The 23,999-nt window shown below is 35.5% G+C and overlaps 1 protein-coding gene across 3 annotated transcripts in view; it reads right to left on the bottom strand.

The window, feature by feature from the left end:
- The window catches only part of PARN (poly(A)-specific ribonuclease), a 62,639-nt gene that overhangs the window by 4,676 nt on the left and 33,964 nt on the right, over positions 1-23,999 (bottom strand). For all 3 annotated transcript variants that reach the window (XM_069809961.1, XM_069809962.1, XM_069809964.1), the window contains exons 21-22: positions 22,180-22,254; positions 6,489-6,678 (exon numbers count right to left, since the gene is read on the bottom strand). In XM_069809961.1, the coding sequence (XP_069666062.1) occupies positions 6,489-6,678; positions 22,180-22,254 (265 nt within the window). The remainder of the gene's footprint in view (positions 1-6,488; positions 6,679-22,179; positions 22,255-23,999) is intronic.

The following is a 23,999-nucleotide window of genomic DNA, read 5'->3' as shown; positions in this document are numbered from 1 at the left end:
TTCTGATGAGATCACTCAGCTCAAATGTAATTAAAGCTGTTCTCTATCCCTGCTTAGTTTTAATTTTTACTCTCTTAGTTATGAAAGCTCTTGTAAAGCATTCTCAATAGACACAAAGTTATACACAACTGTTAAGCCTCAAACACACGTCTTGATATTGAAGGATTCTACATGCTAACTTCATCCTCTCTCCTGGAACTATATGCAGTTTTAAAAGCATTTCTACTATATAAATGTAGAGAAAACCATCAAGCTCCATATAATAAACTTTAAATCAGAGTCCTACCATCCAACAGGCTGGTAAAATAAAAAGCACAAAAAATTGCACACTCATTCCATAGGTAGTATTTGAATGAAGCCTGACTAATACTGCATGAAGATGAACTTAGAGCTCCATTTCATTCAGCATACATTGAAATAACACTGCATAGATTTTCATTCGACTTGAATGCTATTGTTAAGTTTCCTTGAAAGACAAATGACAATATGAAAATCAAATTAACATGAGTATGAGAAAGAATACAGTAGCAAAGGGGCTAATGAAAAACATAGGTCCCATTACAAACTTCTAGATACGTGAATATCAGCTACTTAAATGTCTATTTTAATGCACTTTTAGAACAGCCAATTAGAAAAAAGGTAGGTTTAGACTCACAAACCTTTAGTTTTTCATTAAGAACTACACAAAATGGCTGTATGCACCTAAGCTATGTTCTATTCTTTTATTTAAATAAAAATTAATACCAAGCTTTACAAACTATTTTATTTTTTCTTTCTAATCAATAATAGCAAGGAATTATGGTGTTTCAATAAGGTTTCAGCTAAAGGACTGTTAAATTTGGCTGTATAATTTTGGCTTTGAAATGGAATCTTTTTCAGCTGAACATTTTGCAATTTAAAACAGATTCTTTCTGGGATGTCCAAAGGCAATAAACAAACATGAAACATATGATTGCGCCTCATGCTCTTACTTCCACTTTAGGAGCACAAACACCATTTACTTTGATGAATAACTAGCTTTTTCTCCAAACATTCACACACAGAAGACCTTCTTGCACAATTTCTTAGAAATCATGATTTCGAGTCACACCGCAACTACCACCAATAGAAAAATGCAAGCCAAAAAGCTGGATAGAACTGTTTATCCTACATACACACTTCAATGTTGTAAAACAGGCAAAAACTACATTTGGAAAGAAAAAAAGTGACAACAGAGCATTTCGAAAATGAAAAACTATTACATATCTTTTTTTTAAAAAAATGCTGTTTAGAAAAGTGTGTAAGAAATCTACTTTTGGGAAAGGTACTCTGAAAAACACATAAGGAAGAACAATTCAGGAACCATAAATTACGATCCCAGGATTTCTTAGACATAATATGAGCACTTGGCTCTTAGAAGGGAACTTGCACTCACTGTAGGAAGAGGCACCCTTTTTGAAAGGTCTTACGGCTGAATTTAATTTTTTTCAACTTAAACTCTTGAGAAGTTATTGCAAATAGAGATAAACGAGTTCTTGACCTTCAGTGCACATTTAGGTTTGTACCAAAGTACAAAATAAAAATTAATTTTAGGCCTTATGTTCTTGTGGCAGATACCTTAAGAGGAAAAAAAAACATCAAAAAATTCAGCTGCACAAGATCCAAAATATATATATTTTATAATCAAGAACTGTTGACTTCTTGCTTTCTCCCAAAATATTAATTTTATTCTACATTCATTCACTGACAGCATGGCTTCTAGATGACCAAGAGTTGGGTTTTTTGTGTCTTATTCTTCTTTAACCTAAAAGAAGATTCAAGGACTACAGCAACATTATTTATTCACTTAGTAATAAGAGCAAATCAGTATGGTTGTATATACAAGTTAAAGCACTACTCAGAGCAAAGTTCGGTTTTCTAATTATACCAGCTATTTTGGAATATATCCATATTTCTGTCTCAATTTCCTTACTCTGTTGAGAAACAACTAAAAGTGGAAGAACTGAACAAACTAATAGCTATCAGTAATTGTACAATTCAGATACATTTTTTAGGATCCTCAACTGTTTGGATACCTGAACCGCTTAGAGACACAGACTTACAACATCCATTAACAAATGCAGCACTTAAGTTTCCAAACACACATGTACAATAGTTAATCGGGTGATAATTTTTTTTTAAAAGAATATATTTAAAGATGTTCTGAAATTTCTTTTGTATATTGAAATGGAGATTGTTCTCATTTTTTAAATAAAATTACTAGCCAAGGTTGGGGTTGCGGTTTTTGGGGGTGGGTTTGTGGGGTTTTTTCGGGCACCCAAAACACCCCACCGCAAGAAAAGCCTATCATACGTTGCCAGTTGGCAAATCTACTTAGTGAGCACAATATAGCTCTCGCATCAGTCAGTGATGATGGTAGGTAGGGTTCCAAGCCTCTTCAATGACAGCAGTTTCCACTAGTCCTTCTTCCCCAACCTCTCCCTTCTGTTGATCTATTTTAAAGCCAGCCCACAGGCAAACCTGACAAGGATGAATGCCACTGGAAGAAGGTGGTAGAAACAGAAAAACCTAGATTTTATTCTCAAATTCTATTCCTATTAAGTACAATCCTAATCAAAAAAGAATACAGTATTACTAGCAACATTATTACTAAACACAATTTTTGCTGAATCAACAGGATGTGGAGGACTTATAGATCACTCTACCGCCAGAAAGAGCAGGGACTCCACCTGATTAAACTGCCCATGAACTTTGAAATGTTGTTTCAGCTACTAAATAGCAGCAACCCAACTAGTACTATGGTAATTATTTTGATAGAATCAGCAAGTGGAGGGGGGGCAAAAGGTGGGAAAGTAATTATGAAGATGTAGCATTAAACATTTTCTGTTTTGGAAAAGCATGTCCTACTTTTAAAAGGATCACTTACTTCCAACACAACACAGCATCTTGAATTGGCCTGGATACATACAGACCTCCGACTTCAAGTAAATTTTATTTGAATGAAAGCATAAACCTTGTGTTCTCTTGCCACTTTGATGACATTGGTGGGGGGGAGTAGTTACTGACCCATCATAAAAATCAGTCATATCAGCTTAAGAGCAGATGAAATCACCTGAAATAACACTAGAATACTGGAATACTATAATAATTCGCTTGCAGTATTTATAACCCATATCTTTAATGACTCAGCTTTTCCCAATTCTTATCCTTTATTTAGTAATAAACCACTATAAACAACCATTTCTATAAAAAACAGAAGAATCATCAGGAGAAATACATGAACATTTCAAAAATGAGAACAACTATCTTCAGCAAAATAAAGGCGTTCAAGGAAGTGGTGCTAAAAACAGCACCCTGACTTGACAGGAGATGCAGCACTCTTGGTTTTAGCTAGAAAATTTTTAAGGCAAAAGGACATATCGCTTCCCCGTACTTCATACTAGTTTAAGTCTTTTGCCATTGGCCTTATTCTGTTTTACTCGTTCCTAGATGATGATCAGGAAAACTAGAATAAGTAAATACAAGTAGAGCACAATATCTAGTTTTACATAGAACATACCCCATTTCATTTTTCATGCTATGGTTCAACACTGTTTTGCTAAGGAAAAGATGTTAAACCCATGCATTTAGCAGTCATGGCAGAGCTGGCAGGCAGTTATTTGCTAAGCACAACATAGCCAGTACTGTATAACACACAAGAGGCTGTAATCCATCCATTTCAAAAGCATGTTCTGAACAGAGAACAGCTTTAGAGAAGGGGATCTTATTAACTACTTGAAGATTTGTCAAATGCATCAGTTTTTCCTCTACTTCTCCATCTGACATTAATTATCAGGCATATTCCCATTAAAATCCATTTTGATACATAACAGTAGTAGTAAGTTATATGCAAGGTGTATATATTAATTATAAGTGATTTTACCTTGTGACTGCTATTAATACTATTATACTGTATTTTCTAGAGTAGTTCCTCTACGGAACTATAGTTTTTTAAGTAAGACAGGAATTAAAGAACCTTTGTTACATACTTATCAATCTGTCAATTTAAGACAAAAGTTCCTTACAAGAAATACCCAACAACTTCATTACTGAATGAAAAAGTAGCCAGGATATATTGTCATCATGGAGAGAAACAGCTATTCTGCAGCTGTGCTCCCTGGCAGGAACTGATGCAGCAAGCTTATAAAATAATAAATAAATAAAGGATGTAGTAACATGAAGCTATTATAAGAGATCAGCTGCTAAATACATCACAGTATTGAGTGCTCAACTATATATGATTCAAATTAATCTGGACAAATATACACACATATACATGCACACATATATATTTGTCCTGATTGATTTATATAAATATTTTAATTATATTTATTATATTTTATATAAAATGGTTATATATATTTAAAAGAAAAAATAAGTATTTTTGTGACATCTTTGTCTGCAAACACAAGGAAAATGTGGTCTTTCAGTTCACTCAAGAGGAACAAGGTTTGCAGTTCCATGTTATACCTAACCAGATTACACTTCAGAGGAAACATTTACAAAAGATTAGTTGACAAGAGAACACAGTCTAACTAGTAACAAAAATAAAATTAAGAAAAACATATCAAAAGACATGCATGAAAGGGAATTTGAGACAGAACCAAATCACTTTATTCATGGAATAATGAGAGAACAAAAATTCATGTAACATCAATTACAAAAGAAGGTCTATCAACAAAATAAAGGCTGCTATCCAAGGCTATCAAAGTGTTGATCATCTAAAACCAAGGCTGCTTCTTGCAGAATTTTACAACACTAGAAAAAATAGATTAAAATTTTTCAATGAGATTAAGTGATTAGGCATACAACTCATTGCCGTATATCATAGTTTTAAGGAAAGAATTCACTGAAAATTTTGTTCAGCAATTTTCCAAATTATACGTTTGCAGTAGTCCTCAAACTTCTTTGTGAGACAACAACAAATCAGCTTTCCGCATTTACTGTCTTCCAAAGTATATATTAAAAGAGTAGGTTGTCTATGGTTCAAACCATAAGCTGCCACTCTTACCATCTGTCTAGAATCTGAGAGATACCCAAAAAAGAATGTTCACTGAGAAGAGATACTTCCTCTAGTAGAAATAAAACTAGAACTTAGTATTTCTTTTTAATACAGACTTAATTATAGACCTAAATGTTAGCCACATGTAAACGAGTGCCAGGACAATTTTTAGAGCTCCTCATCTCTTCACAGCATGCACTCCCAAGTTTTCCGAAGTACAATAGCTCAATTAGACTAACTTCATTTGATACAGATTTTATCACCAGGTTCCTCCATATGGTTTTTAGGGATCAAACATGTCTCTAACACATTCAGAATTCCCACCATGACAAAAGCCATGAACATTTGACAGCTAGCCAAAATGCACACCTGCATTTAGTTTTGCAAAGTAGGCAAATCAGAAGCTCATGTAAGTGAGAAGAACAGAATAAGTTTATTATATTTGTTACATGACAGATAACATTTACAGGAAGATATAATGAGAGCTAGAACTTATCAGAGCATTCCCAAGAAAGATAAAGCAGAAAGACCTCAGTGTTGGTTTTATGACCATCTCATTTGGCCTGTCTATCCAGGAAAAAACGAAACAAAACAAACCCTCCCAAACCCCAAAACACCACCTTACAGAAATATAACTTATGCACTCCACTGAAACTTATTTTTATAGAGAATTGATAGAATCAGGGGGGGAGGGGAACGGCAATAACTTGATTAATTTTACAGTTATATTAACACTAAAAGACCCTTCCCATTTACAGCTACACAGATGACTGAGAAAGAAGCCTCCTGTTACCATCCTATCCAAAACCTGTCATTAACACAAGAGGGTAAAAATGGAACAAGAAATATACACAGCAACATACTGTACCAGAATCAAAACTGGCATCTCCTGACTTAATTTTGTCCTTAAATAATGAACTAAAATGCTTTTCAAGTTTTACTCCAAAAGCTTAAAGCAATGCAAGTATTGTCATTTGCCTTGTTGTTTCTGAAGCGTAAGGACGACTTCATCAGGACTGCTCAAGATGGTAATTTATACCCTTCTCTGTGGCAGTATTATCACCACGGGAAGTCATCCAAAAACCAAGACGGCCTTTACAAGGGTATAAGACCACCGCTAAGTTTCCAGATGACACAAGCCATTCAGAGGTTTCAAATAATAAAGAAAATAATTCTTTTATTTTGGTTGTAAGAAATGGTACTGCTACATCAAGCTCAGAAGCTGTGATTTGACCTGCCCTCAAGATCTCAATATTTTAGAAATTTGTCTAATCATGTTTGTGATGAAATTCCCTCTGCTTCTTTACCTACAATCTTGTGACAGCTGATGTACCACTACTGACTTACATGCAAAGAAATATGTACAGAAAAAAAGTCACCTACTGCTTCACAAGTACCTGAAAATTGCTAGACCTCTAATAAAAATGCAGTAAAAATACAAAAGTTGGGAATGCAGGAAAAGTCTCACCTGTTAACACAGTAGTATCGACTCTGGGAAACGTAAGGTGTGCATTGAGTTTTTAACCGCTTTCTCTCCATCTCCTTCCAACTATCTTCTGTACATTTTCTCTTTGCCTGTTTTTCTTCATGTTTTTTCTCAACATACTCTGCATATGTCTGGATCCTATAACTTTCAGCATACCTGCTGGTGTTTACAGCTATGGGGAAGAAGAGTGATGTTATATACAAAACACTGTTAAATGACAGCATGCCCTCTCCCCTGAAATAACTTATTTTGAAAAGCATAAGGCAGTGAGCTATTTGTTCTGTTCATATAAACAAATTCCACTGTTATGTTAATATTACAATTTAAAAAAAAAAGAAAATGCCATACTCTCCTAAATTCGCATGGTATGTTTGAATTAGATATTCAAAACTCTTCTCAGACTTCATACAAAAAGGGTTACATCTACTTAAGACTTTTCTTTTAAATTAGAAACCATCAATTCTTCAGTCATAACCCTCTTCCAGATTGCTTGTTGGCAAGAAAAGATTTCCTGGATTTTTTCCCTTTTAGTCTCATTACTTAACCCAGCAGGTTTATTTTGCAAGTCTGCCAGGAAAAGACGACATTTGCAAAGCCTTTGCCAAAACTCTGTTTGATTGCTGTGAAACATAAGCTTATTTGAGCTGCATTTTTGGTTGCACAAGATATCTGTGGAAGCAGCACTTCACTAATATCCAGCTGTTCCATCCTTGCATCTTTCTAATGTTTGGTCTCCATTTAACTAAAAAAGACTGCGAGTTCAAGGTGGAAGGATTTCTGTCAGTGCAAAATTAGAAACACTTCAAAAATAAAGAAGAAACTTTCACTGCCTTCACTCAGCAACAATTTACCAACATTCCTTCAAGTCCTAGCATCTTCACAGCTCTCAGCCTTTAGTCTGCAAGCCAAGCTCTGGCCTGAAGCCATCACTGTAACAGATGAATCAGCAAATTAAACTGACTGTTAACTGGCGTCCTCTGCTGTTTTCAGCCTAACTCACTGAAAGAAAGTACTGTAAGCCAACCAGTAAACCAGTTTAAATATAAAACAGAACAAAACACCCAGATTGTTTTTCATATACTTGGTCTGCACATTTTAAAATACCATAATTGTAGTGAAGAGAAAATTCTGATTTTATTATGTACTTCCAATCTTTTTGTAGAAATTTCAGATTTTATTATGTACTTCCAATCTTTTTGTAGAAATTTCAGATGTGTATCCAACTTTCTGATTCTAGTTGAAGTGTTGTCATCTTGAATACAGGTATTCTGTATTATTCTAGCCCAAGCACTAGAAATAGCAAGTGCCAACATCACAATTCAGAAACGGTGAAGAAGATGGGTGGATTTGGTTTTTTTCCCCTTTCAGAATAGATCATCTATTCTGCATATTGGCTATGCTACTGTGAAATGAATTACCTATAATACTAGTCATGGCGTATAGATGCTGCTGCAAAGTCTTTCAAATGTACATAAAACTGGGCAACAGCACTGTATATGTAATTTTAATCCCAAGAATAGATACCAGCAATTATGATTAATAGCCTCATGAGATTGTTACACTAACCAAAGAGATGTTATGCATACCTCCTTTCACACCCCTTGTATTTGTTTTGAACTGTGCAGTTACAGGATCTGTTTATAAGAATTAGGAGTGTATTTATTGCCCATGAAGGTATGGTGCAGGCATCATGAATGAATTAATAACGCTCACTGGAGTTACTGCATGCCAGCCGACATTCCTCAGGGTAAAATTTGTTTAGTTAAACTAAAGCATGTTTTTACTTGCTAAAATCAAGCACACAGTTACCATGGATCATCTGATAAATAGTGATTTGTTAAAACACAATAACCATTTCACATTATTTGTTTTGCTATAAACTAAGAGCCAAAGTTATGGCTCTTACATTTAACTCCCTGACAAACCCAATCTGTATTTAAGGGGGAAAAAAAAAAAAAAAAAAAAATCATCCTTATGCAGCCTAAAGACAATTTTAAAATAAATCTGTGTAAGAGTCAATATTTTTGAACAAAGACAACTCTGCTTTCTTGAAATAAGGCCTGTATTTTATAGCAACCCATATTATACATACACACACAAATATATGCATAAACATATTTATGTATATATAACATAAAGAATTACATGCTGAATATATTGCTTTATGCATTGAACAACTGAAATGGAGGCATATGGAGAAGTCTAAGGAGTCACACACATAAATCAATCTTGCATGGTCTTGAACTGAAGAGCAGCTCCCTGTAAAAGTTTGAAATGCATTTTCTCTGATGCTTTTTTGATGAATGCTGTCCATATTGCCAAACAAAGCAAATACAGTTACATCGCTCTGCATTGCCAACAAAAGAAATTAATTGCTAGAATGCTTTGTGAATTCTAACAAACTAAAGAGAACTTAAGTGGTTTATTTACTTATTTATTTATAATCATAAGAGAAAAGGTAAATCCTTCTGTGAGAAACCTGACCTAGTAACCAACACTACATGGCTGCATTTCATTACACTAGTTGCAGCTGTAAAGTTAAGCTTCTGTCTCATAGTAGAATAATAGTAATTGCACATTATTTTAGGAAAAGCCATCTTAGAGGATGCCATCTTCTCTAGTTATTAGGCAAGCTACTAAACAGGCTGACTGTCGTTGAGTGATCCAAGAGGAATGCGTACAAAGATACTCCTCCACCAAGTCCTTGCTCTTATGCACAGCAAAATGCTGACAGATGGCCACTTACAATATTAAGCCTCTTAAATAAATAGACAAATATGTAAGTGAACTGTGTAGGTAAAAAACCCAAAATACATAAATAAAATTAATACACAGAACTACTCAGATTAAGGCTGCAATACTAAACACTCAAGTTTATGAAATACTAAAGTAAAAATTCACCTGTGAAGCCTTAAAGTGACCCCTGTAGAGATGCTGCATTTATCTTGTCTGATCATGTTCTACCTAAAACATGGGACTGCTGCCTCAGTTGGATTGACAGTGTTCAATTAGTGAGTAGCTAATTCAGTATTTTGGTTTATGCTCACTATTCATTGTATGGTTCCACAGCCTTATTTATTGACGTCTAGGGCTATTCATGCTGCATCCAAAAAAATCAGAAGTTTGCATGTGCACTTTTTTCATCATGGCATTGTCCAGTGTTTCAAAGTAAAGCTCGTGAGCTGAAGCAGCAGTGCTGTGTGCCTATTTTATAAACAGAAAGCAGAAGTAAAGACTCAAGATCCCAAATTAGAGAGCATCTTTTAAATTAACCTAATTAAATTGTCTACTACACAGTGCATTCAATCAGGGTTGGGTTCCTACACAGCAAATATATTAACATATTCCCAGAGAAGCCATAAATCCAAAAGAAACAGTACGTGATCACATGGCTATGGACTTTACCAATACATAAGCATAATTCACCTATGTTATGTTAAATATTAGTGAAATTGGCATTGCAATATTACTGGGGTTTTTTTTCAGCCTATATGCAGTTTTCAGACCTTTAAGCATACCTGGACAATTTCTGCTGCAAGGCATCACACTGTTACACACACAACTAATTAGTTGGACCAAAAATTTTAAATGCACTTCTCCAGCCTCTCCCACTAGAATTATGAAAGTTAGTGATAGTTGCTAGTGTTGACGCAATATAAGCAGCATTGGGCACACTCTCTGTTGGCTTCTCTCAGAAAGAGATGGATGAACTTGACAGAATTCTCACTAGCCAACATTTCTACTGATTTCTGCTCTTATCCTACCCTCTCCAATTTGTCTTTTTCCCAATTCAGTCTTTTCTGCAATCTATCATAACTCTAAACATTCTTCAATATTAAACTCACTGTTCCCTATTTTCTCTGGCAAGGCAGTTCTCCTACCTCCTTTTTTAAATTGTCTATGCTACCATTAGGCACCAATTTTCCCCAACTTAACCAAGTTATGTGCCATTATCGATTTCTGGTTCTTTATCCCACTTTTTTTTCAGGCAGGGTAATCCTTGTCAAATGCATTTTTCTTCAGTGTCAAACTAGTTTATTTTCAAACCTGGTCCAATCACAGCCTCTTTGCTCCATCTAAATGTGTAAACTAATCAGTTCCTAGTCTTACCCCCATTCACTAGTTCCTTGGCCATCCCATGCCTAAAACAAGGAAGCAGAGCTGGCAATGGGGCTGGTCTATGTAGTACTACAAAAAATCTTGGTGAAATGAAACCTCAGTCTACCTCCAGAAGGACCAGCACACCCCAAACAGTCAAACAAAAACATATGTTAAAAATTACTCTGTTACCATTTTTTTTTTTCTTAAAATAGTCTGGTTTGAAGGCCAAAATAAAGAACACTGTAAAGAGCAAGGAGAGCACCAGGACACCTTTCCCTCTCCCACCAAACTAAATGAACAGTTTTTTAAAACTATGAGCAATCTTTAGGATTAGGAAGGAGGCAGGCTATACTGACTCATACCAATAAATTACTATCGTAAGTTTTCTTTCTTAGTGTTTCTTCATCTGTATTAAGTCTATGTAGTACCCCAGAGTTAATTATGAATGGCTCTCATTCAAATACAGAAATACAGCGTGGATTCAATCTCACAATCTTTGTGCTCTCTTCTCTCCCAGTACATACAGAGAATAAAGTTCTAAACTAGCTGACTACATCATTGTACTATTCAGTGATTTTCAAAATTTCACAAGCATGTAGAAGAATCCAGAAGACTACAAAACAAGTATGTTTCTTTAGCAGGAAAGAAGGATCCTGGGAATAACTGCCCTATGTAATATGTTACTCTTTAGTCCTGACGAAAGAGTAATTTCAAAAACTAACTAAACGTAGTGGTTTAGACCATTTTCTCAAGTCTGGTTACAAAATAAGTTAGTTAAACTGGGTTACTTTTGACGGTTAGCAGGTCAGAAGGATTCCAATTCAATTGTATTTCAACAGAGAAATCTGCATGTTTCCTTAAATCCTGCTTTTAAAGTGTTGGGGTTGGGGGGGGGGGGCATTGTGTGGTGGTGGTTGATTTGGTTTTGTCTGGGTTTTTTAAAATTCTTTTCATCTGGAATGCTCACACCAACTCATCACCCATCACTGAACAGCACAGTGGGTTTTTAGGAGAGTAAACCCATCTAACACTGTTACTGTCAAAACTGATTTAAGGCCTCATTAATTTACCAGGGTAAGACACCTACATATGACAGACAGGATTCTTTAAAGCCTTGGTCATCAACCCACACTAGCAAGGCAGCTATTTCGTTGAGTTGGGTGTATTCAGCATACCCTTTGCTAAAGCTTTTATTGAGATGAAACCTTATCCTGAAAATAGTTTTCTCTACTTTAAACAGAACTATCCTGCACAGGTCTATTTCTAATAGAGATAAACAAATATTTCAATTGTGACTGAAGGGAGTCAAAAATAACTGCTAATTCAGCTAGAGAAAGCCTGGCTGCTTTCTTTCCATTTTCCGTAATAGCTGCGCTGCTGCACTGAAACCCTCTTGCACATGCCAAGGTAACTACAGCAGACTTGCCCAGCATTGCTGAATGAAGTAACACTTCATCAGTGTGCTTCTCAAGGTCCTTGTCCTCAAGGAAGGTTAAATAGAAGAAAAACCCTCACTGCAATTGATTTAAAAAAAAAAATAAATCTGAGAATTAAGTAAAGCAAAGTATCAGGATCTCATGAAAGATCCTCTAGGATCATGCTGCACTGAAGCATCTTGAAGGGAAGGTCTTGGTTTGCTCTGAGGTCAGGAGATAATTAAAATTCACTTACAATTTCTTTTACTAGTAAAAACATCTAACTATGTGGAAGTCGACGCGCAATTGTTTGAAACTATAATGCAGTGTAATTTTGGATCCCAGCATCACTTAGAAAAATTCAAAAGCCCTGAAGAAGTTACAAAGTATTTACTTAGTCAACGTACTTCCAGAAGTATAACTACAGTTGACTGTCTCGGAGATCAGCAGAATGATTTATTCTGTATTTTATTCAGTGATAAAGAAAGCGGTTTCAATGTAACTATTAGGAAGTCTCAAGTCTTAGTACCAGTTGTAGCATTCAGTCATAAAATATGTATGCTTCAACAAGTTTTCAATTATTTAACATGCCCGTTTTCCCCCCCTTTCCCAAGGGAATTTATCAAACTTCTGCATACGCATTGTTCCTCCTCAGTTGCCCCAACATTAAACAGGTTGGAAGATACTGTATTTAAAAAGTGCCAAGTCTCAACATTTTGTTAGAGAACTTGAGTTTTTATCAATTTCACCAACACAGACCACCTGTTCAAACTGCTATAAGAAAATACAGCTCTTTGAAATTATCTGTACTGCATTTACTAAAATAAAACAAACAATACTTGATTGATGATTTTCACATCCTTAGAAATGCAGATGTCTGAAAATTTTTGTTTAGGAAAAAAACCCCAACAAATCAACTGAGGTAAAATACTACATTAATCTTTGGCACCCATGAAGAAAATCTTAGCTTTGTAAAAAACACTTTTGTTCAGAGACACAGATATAGAATTAAGTACAAAGTGTCCACGGACAAATTGCTATGCTAGGATAAGTTACAAAATATACCCACTTTTTTAATTAACTCCGTACCTAATTTCACAAGCTACATACTGACTGCACAGAAACACAATTTAAGGTTGGTGAAGATGTATCTCCTTGCTCCAACGAATCTGTATACTCGAGACTGATGGAGAAAAGTAATTTAACAATTTGAAGAATCCATAGTCTCCGAATTCTATCTGATAATAGCAACCATCTGCAGGCTGTATCAAAATTGAAAACTCCAATTTGTACATGGTGCTGACCATCCCTTTCTGTTCTTCTCTCCTGTATTAGCCTAAGATAGCACAAGGTGCCTATACGGATTCTAAAATAGACTTTTAAAAAAGACTGTTTTACAAAGATTGTCATCTCTTTTGACAACTGCATCCAGAGCAGGGAGCACTATGAATGCGGTGACAAAGCAGCTGTTCACCTTGCAAACGAGGGTGGCAAGGTAGAGAGCAAACCAAAATAAGTCTTTGACTCTCCATTTGGAGAAAATGGGAAAATGAACAGGTGATCTGAAAGAAAACGGTTTTACAAAAGACAGACAAAATGCCAAGTACAAAGCATGGCAGAGAAAGAGGAAGGATCCTTAGACAGTGTTTTAAACTCAAAATATTTCTTTCCACAAAGAACACAGATGATAGTATAGTCCTCTGAGACATTTCATACTATACTCATGTATGCAGATTGTTATAAAGGATTTTAACTCTCTTACAGATGAAGCTATTTAATTACTGAAAGAATTCAAGCTACTTAACCTTTGCACCTTGTTTAAATACCTCAGTAATTGAAACAAAAGCTGTGAAATGTATTAACTCATTTCAAAAAAACAGAATCAAATGAAAAGGTAGTCAAAAGACTTGCAACATTACATTAAGAGAGGGTACGGGGCAGGGTTTGTTTTGTGGTTTTTTTTTAAATGATGAGAAAAAATATGGCTGCAGGTGCTTGATGGCAAGTCTATAATCAGCCCTCTTAATTCTGCATCAGTAATGTGAAAGTTGTGAAGTAGCTATCCATATTATGATTTATACCACAGGTTCCACTGTAAAACCAGGACTAGAATATATCAACTAGCAATTAATTTTCTTGTTACAGTCAGGATTCCTGAACAACAAAAGTAGAAATTCACCACATCTCATTCCCTGCATTTACTAGTACAGAAATGCTTTTAAATGAACACTGGAGAACTTCAGTTTCCAGGAGTACTAGTAAAGTGTTCAGATCTGTTAATCTACAAATTAAAAGTGTAAAGTGTACAGAACATTTCCTTTCTAGTCAGATAGAAGGTCTCAACGTCTATTATTACTCAAAGCACAGAGAGCTCAGATCGGAAAGGCTTTTTGGAAAGAAACGGAACCCATGGTCTGGCAAAACGTCTGATTTCATCTAACAGCTTGTTACTAAATGGGAGAATCCCATGCCTTGCTTCTTAGCCCCTGCTCCAAGCCACCTGGTCCCACGCCCTCCTTTACAGTGTTTCTGGTGTTTATTAACCTGCTGATGAGCCAGTTCACATCACTGAACCAGCAAGAATTTTCCTTTATTATTTTTTCTGGACACAGAACCAGCAAAAGAAAAGCAGTGAGGGCTCACTGTTGGGAGTGGGAAAAGAGCCATTCCCTTTATGTAACCATGAAGGATTAAGACTGGCACAAACCATTAGCTATATTTTAATACCACCGAATTAAACATTTCAGCTAAGGCTGAGCAGTTGCAGGAAGCACACTCCTGCAAAATCTGATGACATTTCTGACACTTGTTAAGAACTTCAGAACAAGAACTAGTGAACTGAGCTTGGAGTCACCCTCATGGTAGTGCTGTCCAGAAAACTGTTCAAGATTAACACAGATGTTTTCAGCTGAAGCACCTACTAATGCTCCACATGTCGGGTACTTCAGAAAGGACCATCCAGATAATGACTTCACCCATCAGATACAGTTTGCTACAGGAATGATTGCACTCCATTGCCAGGATTAACATATTCACTACTGCATCAAACAATCTGTTGATACTGTCCCCATCTAAAAAGGCATCCCAAATAAAACTGAATCTTTAAATTTTCCATTTTGATAACCCTTATTACCCATGAGGATTGCAAAACCTACAAGACTAACTGCTCAGGTCTTCCTAGCGAAACTATTTCATTCAAGTCTTTACATAGCATACAGGCATGTATAACAAATCATTACTAACTTTTGAAAAACTATATGCAGTTTCAAGATACCGTGTTTTTAAAAAATCCAACTTGCATGAAAATAACGTAAAAGCACACATCTATGAGGTGATTATATCTTACTACAATTATTACAACTAGTAGTTTCTCATCTTAAATGCCATTTTGATGCAGCACAAGAATTCAAGCCACTCAAAAATTAACAAGAGAAATACCAAGATATTTATATATATATCTGCACATACATACGTATGTATGTATACACATGTATGTACCACAAAAGATTCAACACTGCAAACTTAGCATCATAGGCTAAGCCACTTATGCAAAATTTAAACCAAGCTTTCCCAAAACATCAAAACCTTGTGGATCTTAAGAATCCAAAATCTGATGGGGGGTGAGGGGAGAAGAGGGGAAATCACAAAAAGCTAGAGAATCTGTTTGAGACTGCACATAATTTGAATAAAAAGTAAAATAACAGTAATGGCTGAAATTTGACATACTACAGTATGACTCCAGCTTCCCTGGTCTACATTAAGGAAGCTTCCTGCCTGGAGTGTGTATCTGACATGAATTTCACATTATCTTATTGGTGAGAACACAGTCATGTGAAATATAATTTTTTCAAAGAATCTGGGTAATACAGCAGATACTGCCTGCCATTTCCCCAAATTCAGTGAGAAGAGACTGATATGCACACAATCTCAAAATACACGTGTATATTTTTAAATTGTGGTGGTAAGCATTCATACTAAGTAGAAGGTTCTAGAGTAAACCTTATAAAACACTTGTAAACCATAAAGTCCAGACCTGTCTGAGAAACTCACCAGTTCAGAAAGATTAATGACTTAAACAAGAATCATTGAAAGGCCATCACAATTTCAGCTGCTGCACCTGCTTTAGTCCATTGCTCCCCTGCTGTCTAAATACATTGGTCTACTCAATGCCTAGAGGAAGAAGATATCTTGCACACAGTAAATTCTGTATGAGCTCATGTATCAGGGCACTAACACATGGAACAACTTAAGATTATTTCAATGCTTGCCATTTATGACAAGCAGTTGCTTTTCCCATGTATTTAAAATTTCAGGTTAAGTGTATTTATTGCATTTTAAAACAGCAAGAAAAACATTCTCAGGAAGATTCTCAAGTTAAAATCACTCTTAAATTGAATCAGTGTTCTTAAAATATTGTAGATGTTGCTCATAATCAGAACATAGACATTATTAAACTACATCTAAGCCTTAGGTAAAGGGAATTAAGAGGAAGCGTTAGCTGCTAAGGGAAAATAAACCAGTTGTATTTTTGAAGTACCACTGATAAACTTGCCCATTATTTCCATTAACATATAACTATGTCCAATGTCTGAGAACAGAAACCCAATTTTACTTTCAAGCACTTTAAAAATCTAACATATTTATAAGACTTTTCCCATGTTTTAGAAATTAACCCACCCTCAAGTAACAGCATTTTTTAAGAGTACATTTTAGATGGTCTATAAAGACTCCATAAGTGCAAAGAGATCTAAAGAAACCTCCCTTTAAGAGTGCATTTAGGTTCTTTTTAGACCAGCGACCTGAATAGTTACTGAAAGTTGGCTGGCAACAAAATTCAAGGAAACTGTGAATAACAAGAGCTTATCATTGATACAAAGCATTAACTGAGGACTCACAAACTAGTTAACTGCCCAGAATGGTTGAGATACTGAAATGGTCGAAACACTGAAATACTTTGGGTTACATAAATTTATTGATTAAAATAAAATACTGCGTTTACTTTAAAGTTAAGACAAGCTGAAGTTTCTCCCATCTTCCCCACCATTTCCAGACTATTTGTATGAAGTCTAGACCCCTGTAAATCAAGAAGCATTGAAATAGTATTTATTTCATACTAACCTTTCCAGGTGAAAAGCCAACTTTATAAATACACAAAGCTAAACAGTATCCAAAAGCAAGCTTACCCAGCAAGCTGAAAGTCATAAAAGCCAGAAGTTGTACACCAAAAGTTGGTTCTGAAGTTTCTTGTATTTATCAACTGTAAGAGTGCACACTGCTTTATCTTTTGCCACATACTTAAAAAGCACGTGCTCCACGTTTGACAGAAATGCTGAGACCCCATGAAGTACAATTTGTCAACAGTAAGTTCTGTCTCCCACATGTCCAAGTAAAGGAATATCAACCATTTAACAAATTCTTATTCATTACCTACCTTGAACAGCAAACCTCAACAGAAAATAGACTGTTTATTTGTCCCTTATTGTTTTCAGGTGCTTATAACTTGGAAATCAGTTTACAGCAGAGCATATTGTAAAAAGTGACAAATTAGAACCATCTAAGCCACCACTTTCACAAACTCATTATTGGCTTTAACATGACAACATAGCAGTTCAACAGTGATAGCTGACAGAGAACACAGCACACTAGAACTCAAGAAGAATCTTTCCCCACTAAATATGCAGGTACAACTTGCACATATAGACATGGCAGGCACCTAACTCTGTGGTGATTATGAAACAGTTAACTAACATTTGTCTTGATGCAGCTTCCACTTCAAGCTGAAGTTTATGTTCTAACTGTAAAGAGTAATATGATTTTCTACTCATACTAAATTAGAGAGTGCCAATATGCGAGTCACATGAATAACCAAATAAAGTGAAGATTCTTGGACATTATTATAAGCAGTGAAACGAGAAGGTTAAGGGATTTGCTTCTTGTTTCCCGAGGTTTCCATTTTATATGTTTTAAGCATGCTATATTCAGTTTGAAACTTAGGAGCAGCTCCAAAATTGCCTATAAAAATCCTGCCCTTTCCCCTACTTATTTTTTCAGAGGAAAGTAAGTGGAAGAAGGAACAAGTCTTTAGATACTGTGCAAAGATTCATAGGTCCTTCAGGGTAACACTTGAAAAATTGGAACGTGCATTCTTCCTGGCCACATATACACTACTGATTACCATGTGAAATATGAAGAGCTACTCATTAGTTTAATTCAGCTAATCAGATTTATACTTTTTAAACAGAAAAGCATATGGACCAATGTTTTATCAATCAGTTTTTGACTAGGTCTTAATGGTTACCATCCATGATATTACATAACTCAGGAACACTGTTTTAAAGAGCACTAGGGGATGAACAGATACATTTTATTACTTACATATTCAAAATGGATTTCTTTGCATGTTAACATGAGAAATCCAACATATTCCCAGGGTGTAGATGAACAAGTTTTTAGTCCATTTAAAATACCTGAAGGTAGGAGTTAGAAGCAACAGAAACAGCATAGAACGGCTTATACAAAGTGTCACATTTTAAGAGATCTGTCATTTGTTTGATGGAAAGCTTAAGCATGAGCATGAAAATTAATTCTAATTATTTGAAATGTGAAGGACATCTTGAAGGAAAAAAAATGAAATCCCCCCCTCCCTCGCTCCCCCCCCCCCTTTTTAATCAGGTAAAAATGAATCTTAAAGTAAAAGCAAAGCTTTTCAAAGTTTTCAAAGCTGCATGGAAAAAAATAAAACTGTATTTAGGACTCAAGATTATCACAATTTCAATACAGTTACACAAAACTAGAAATATGGACAAATGATGATTCAAATTCTGTTTTAACACCTATAAAGTTGAACAAAATAAAAAGGCCTTGGAGAAAAGTTTTTAAGAAACAAGGCAGATTCATCAACTGGTTATCCTGAGTATGTACATCAAGGGATGACTGCAGATCAGTCCTTAAATGATCTGCTGTTCAATTCTATAACTCTGTATTAGTTCAGCCAAATATTCAGTATTTGAGTCACTGCTGCAACTGAAAAATAAAGGCACCTCCCAGATCCGAACTGAATTTAAAAAAATTTGGTAGACCTAGAATCAGTTAACACTCCATGCAGGTTGTTTGACACTTCTCCAAGGCTTTTTATATAGTCTAGAAGATGCAGACATATTTATATAAACAGGTTAAAAAACAGGCCACATAATTAGTTTTTCCTAGGTTCTTCACTTAAACACAACTCAGTAAATCACAAGTACAAATAGTGACTTCTATTGCCAGAGCAGTTCATTAAAGAATTTAAGATCAGGAAATAGAATAACAGAATTGATTTTATGATGTATTTATTACAGGAAAAAAAACCCAAGAGGTTTAAGCGATTGTACAGTAAAAATTGCACAGCTTTTTGGTAATTGAGGTTGCTATAGTTTATCAGCTTGGTTGGCTGACTGCTTTCAGTATATGAGATTTTACTAACCTGATTTCATAAAAAAATCTATGAAGGACAATAATCACCTGAGCTTTCAAACAAATAACTTGTTTTCTAGCATGCAGGCCACAGAACAAGCCTCCCTGTTTGTGGAAGCATAAAAAAAAAGACACACACACAGAGAGCAGTGCCAGAAAGATTCAGTTTAAATGTTCTGCAGACATTCAGTTCTTTCCACAATATGTAGTTGCTGTAATAAAAAATTAAAATTAAAAATAAATAAAATAGTGGTGATGAATGTGTATGCCACACATTCAGACAATAGGTAAGCAACTGAGGTGATAGTGGTGCGGAAGTTACTGTAGCAGCATCTAGGAAGGCTTTCAGCTTATGAAATGATATAAAACGCATGATTTTTATTGAAAACAAATAGTCTTGCAAGTCCCGCTCAGAAAACAAGCAATCAGCTTGAAAAGAAGAGGGGAAAAAAGGCACAGCTATATAATCTTACAATGACCTATAGGTATTCTGTACGCCAGGGCATCTGAACTAAAAAGCAGAAAACACAACTTTGCTGTATTTCACCACAAAGACAAATCCTCTTGCAAAGACAAAAAGGTGGAACAATTCCAACCCTTTATTCAATTTTTTCCTCAGCCTATACCTCAAACATGGAGATCAAACTCTGAATAAGATTAATCAAGTCTGAAATAAAAAGCTTCAGACACTTCAGGTAAGTTGCTACTTCACAAACATATCATTTGTGATTGCACAGTACCTTTTTACTTAGGACAGTTTAGAGTAAGGCTTATTCCCTCCAATCTTATAATGTACTTGCTGCTGCATGAACAGCATTTCCCTCAAACCTTTGATGGTGAGCTGGTATCACAACTAACTACAATACATACAGTTTACAAATCACGAACGCTTCAGAGGCAAGAAACTAAGACAACACAGGCAAGAAGTGCTAGCAATGCTTTCCTGAGTTACAGAGCTAGCTAAAATAGGGCCACATTTATTTTGATGTAATTCTTTATCTGGAACTTCTCACTAGAAGTTATATGGTCCTTGTATCCATATATAGATGAAGAAACAATGGCTCTTGCTACTACGGAGCATTTGCTGTAAGGAGGCTGCTGGTAAGCACTCAAAATCCTCTGCAGAGATATGTATGCATGAGGAAGTATAATAAACACTCACAGGATGTTAATAAGGCATTAGAGAGATGCACTGATTATGCATCCAGAACCTGAAAGCTTCTTTATTTGAGCTTCGTAAGATAGATGATGATGAACTCGGTGGTGTTTTCTCATTTTTCTTTTTAGAACTTGATCATGGGAATTCTGGCAGGATAGCTCTTAAGAACAACAAAATTTCAGCCACTTAATCAAAAGTGGTATGTATACTGCTGTTCTTACTGGCTCCACAGCATTTGATGCAAGCATTTCAGTAAATAGGGATGACACTACCATAACATATGCCAAATAATCATGTATAATGGTCCACTTCCAGTCATTGTTCCCAGCAGTAAGTTTATGGGTCAGTCCTCAAATATATGCCCAAAAGAACTACAGAAACCACTAAGAGCTTGTGGATCCAACTACAATCAAACAAAAATCTTAAAAACAAAACAAAACAAAACACTCCCCAACCCAAAACGACATCAACAATAACAACAAAATACCCCAAACCAACCCCAAACAACAACAACAAAAAAACCCAACCCAAAAAACCCACACCCAAAAAAGATTGTCTTTCCTCATAACCGAAAGCAGTATTTTCAATAAATTCAGAGATGCTGCTCTCTTCCTTTGTTTTTTCCTTAATTCTTGATTAATTCTTGATGATTTCTCAAGAGCGTTATTTATTCTGTTTTCTTATATCTAGATAAAGTTTTGCTCTATGCTTTCAGTCAGCTGCTTATACTGGAAGTGGTTCTTTCTAGAGTACGTTGCACATTTGTAAACAGTAAAATTTTGCTATCTGTCCTAATTATGTGAATTAGGAATGTGGGTTCACTAAGAGTATTTATGTAGTCATGCACAATTTTTTTTTCTTTGAACTAACCCTTCTCCTTGTATCCAAACAAAGAAGCAATATATTAAAAAAACAAACCCAAACCCAGTGAACTTTCAAGAAAAAAGTTAAACATGTATACTTTCCTGTAGAACTTATGTCCATGAACTTTTTTCAAAGTTAAGCTCAAAAGTTCAAATAAAAACTAAAAAAATTAAAGTCTGGAGAGATTACACATTATTAATACACAAACTGTAGACACATTAGCAGTCCAGACTATTTGGAGACTATTACTTTGCATGTGTTCTACAATACACCAAAACGCTCTCCCACTGCATTTGTTACTTGCAAATGTAAACCAAACCAAACATGTATATCAGTCAAAAGGGTATCTGAAGGCAAAGACCACAAAAGTCTTTGCTAGCTCTGCTTTGTGCAAAGTAACAGCAAATAACCTCAATAAATATGGCATCAAGTGAAGAAATCTCTGCCTACAGGTTCAGGTACTTAGATGGTCATGGAATGAAACACAAAACTCTCAACCAAGTCCAGTTTGGGCTTGTCTTTGCTGCAATGCATGTGCTGGTACTCTAAAAGTTTAGTTCCTACTATAGCATCTGAACCAAGTCAGTAGTTTTGTCATTAGAATCACAGACCCTGTTGGCTCAGAGCATTATACAGGAGCCAGTTGAAGTCTTAGTACTGAAGTAAATTCAGAAACACTTACCTATTTGTACTTGTTCTGGCTGGCTCAATGATACAAATGCTGATGTGTCATCAATCCATGAAACCTGAATGTTACCTACAAAAGGCAAAACAAAATGATTATGACTGTTTTTATCTTAGGCTCAGTCACAGATTTTATCTGGTGCGCCGTGACATAAAAGATAGTCAACTAAGAGTAACTTCACCTGAGAAGGCTTTTGTCCACTATAAAGGTGCATAGTGCATACACAGTTGTACGTGAGCCTAGAACTGTTCAAAAAGCAGTGACTGTTAGGGCTGCATATGCATCCCATACACCCTTAGACCCACTAAAGGACCAAAAGGAAGGAGACAAGTCTAATAACTTTTTCACTCCCAGAGCATTCTTCTGCTTCTTCATAGTTTTTTTTTTTTTTTAAACAAATCTTGTAACAATTCAAGTAATCTTAGGGTTGGTTTTTTTTTGTCTTCCTTTCATGTGTTCTATACAATTCTACAACAAAAATTGAAGCAATTTTTTCTGGGAAATTTCAGCTCTGTACTAAAATAAAGAACAGCTCTTTGGGTTTTAAAACCTACCCATCCTTCAGAACTGCAGCATTTCCTAAAGACACAGCATGGACAAGCTCCACTTACCACTCACTAGTACAGACACCCAAGATAAGAAATTCCAGTAGAGGGATGGGGGTGGGGGGGATTGATCATGCAAGTAGAGAACTCCAGTTCTTGTGACACTCTAAATCTTCAAACTCTGGTTTGTTTGGATCCCACTATACACCATCTCCTAGATGTGCAATGAAAACTTAATTTGAGTAAATACGAGGACAAATGCACAAACTCATGGACCTCATTTGGAAGCTGTTACAATGGAAGAGTAACTGAAAATAAGTTCCTCCATTAATCAATCAGTTAGTGCATTTTCTATGTGAACGGCTTAAAATGTCACATTAGCACTAAAAGAGCTCATAATCGAGCAAAAGCGGAGGAAAGGATTCCCATTCCAGACACAAGTTCTTATTATAGTCTGAAATCCATTTACATCTCCTGTCCTCATCTAAGTGCTCTACTGTTAGTACAATTCAGATATTGAAAATTGGTGCAATTTTTTTCAGGTAGACCAGGAAATCAAGTTATATATGTTACAACACCATTTAACCTTCAGATGTTACAAGGTTAAAAACAATGATGCAAAATGGCTTAAAATGCATTTTATTTTCAGATGTTTAATCTATTTCAATCTAATTTAGCCTACAGGTTACGAGGTTATAGAAGTCTCTTCTGAAATACAGCCAGATAATAAACAGATTTTCTAATTATAAAAAAAAAAAGCCTAGTTAGATTTAGTTTGCATGCTATATATTTGAGTAGCCAGCTATTTAGGACTTTAAGGGACTTTAAGTTATAATCATTTTGATCATTGCCAAAACCACAATTAATTCAGTATGGTTTCTGACATTTCCCTATACTAAAGGGCTAAGGCTGCTATTAAGAAGAGCCTACACTGAGAAGTCAAATGTTAGAATTTCTTTAAACACTTTGTAGAGCAAATAAATTCAATTTCTAATAATTCAGTCTTTGAAGAACATAGATCTTTGCTGCCTGTGGGTATGGGTCTTTACTGTAGGGAGAATATGCTTTTGGCAGGACACTTAACATTTCACAACACAGGAAAAGCCTGAGCCGATATATGATTGCAACTCAAAATTGTAGTGCATTTGGTAGTACCCTGACACCAAGTTTCCTTTAAATATTAGAAATTACTGCACAATTTAACATTGTTCCAAGTGCATTGACAAATTATTGCTCTGAATTAATCTTTGTGTATCAAGTGCTCCCTTTTTG

This window comes from Haliaeetus albicilla, chromosome 22 (genome assembly GCF_947461875.1).
Source record: "Haliaeetus albicilla chromosome 22, bHalAlb1.1, whole genome shotgun sequence".
NCBI lineage: Eukaryota > Metazoa > Chordata > Aves > Accipitriformes > Accipitridae > Haliaeetus > Haliaeetus albicilla.
This window is presented reverse-complemented; position numbering and strand designations above follow the sequence as displayed.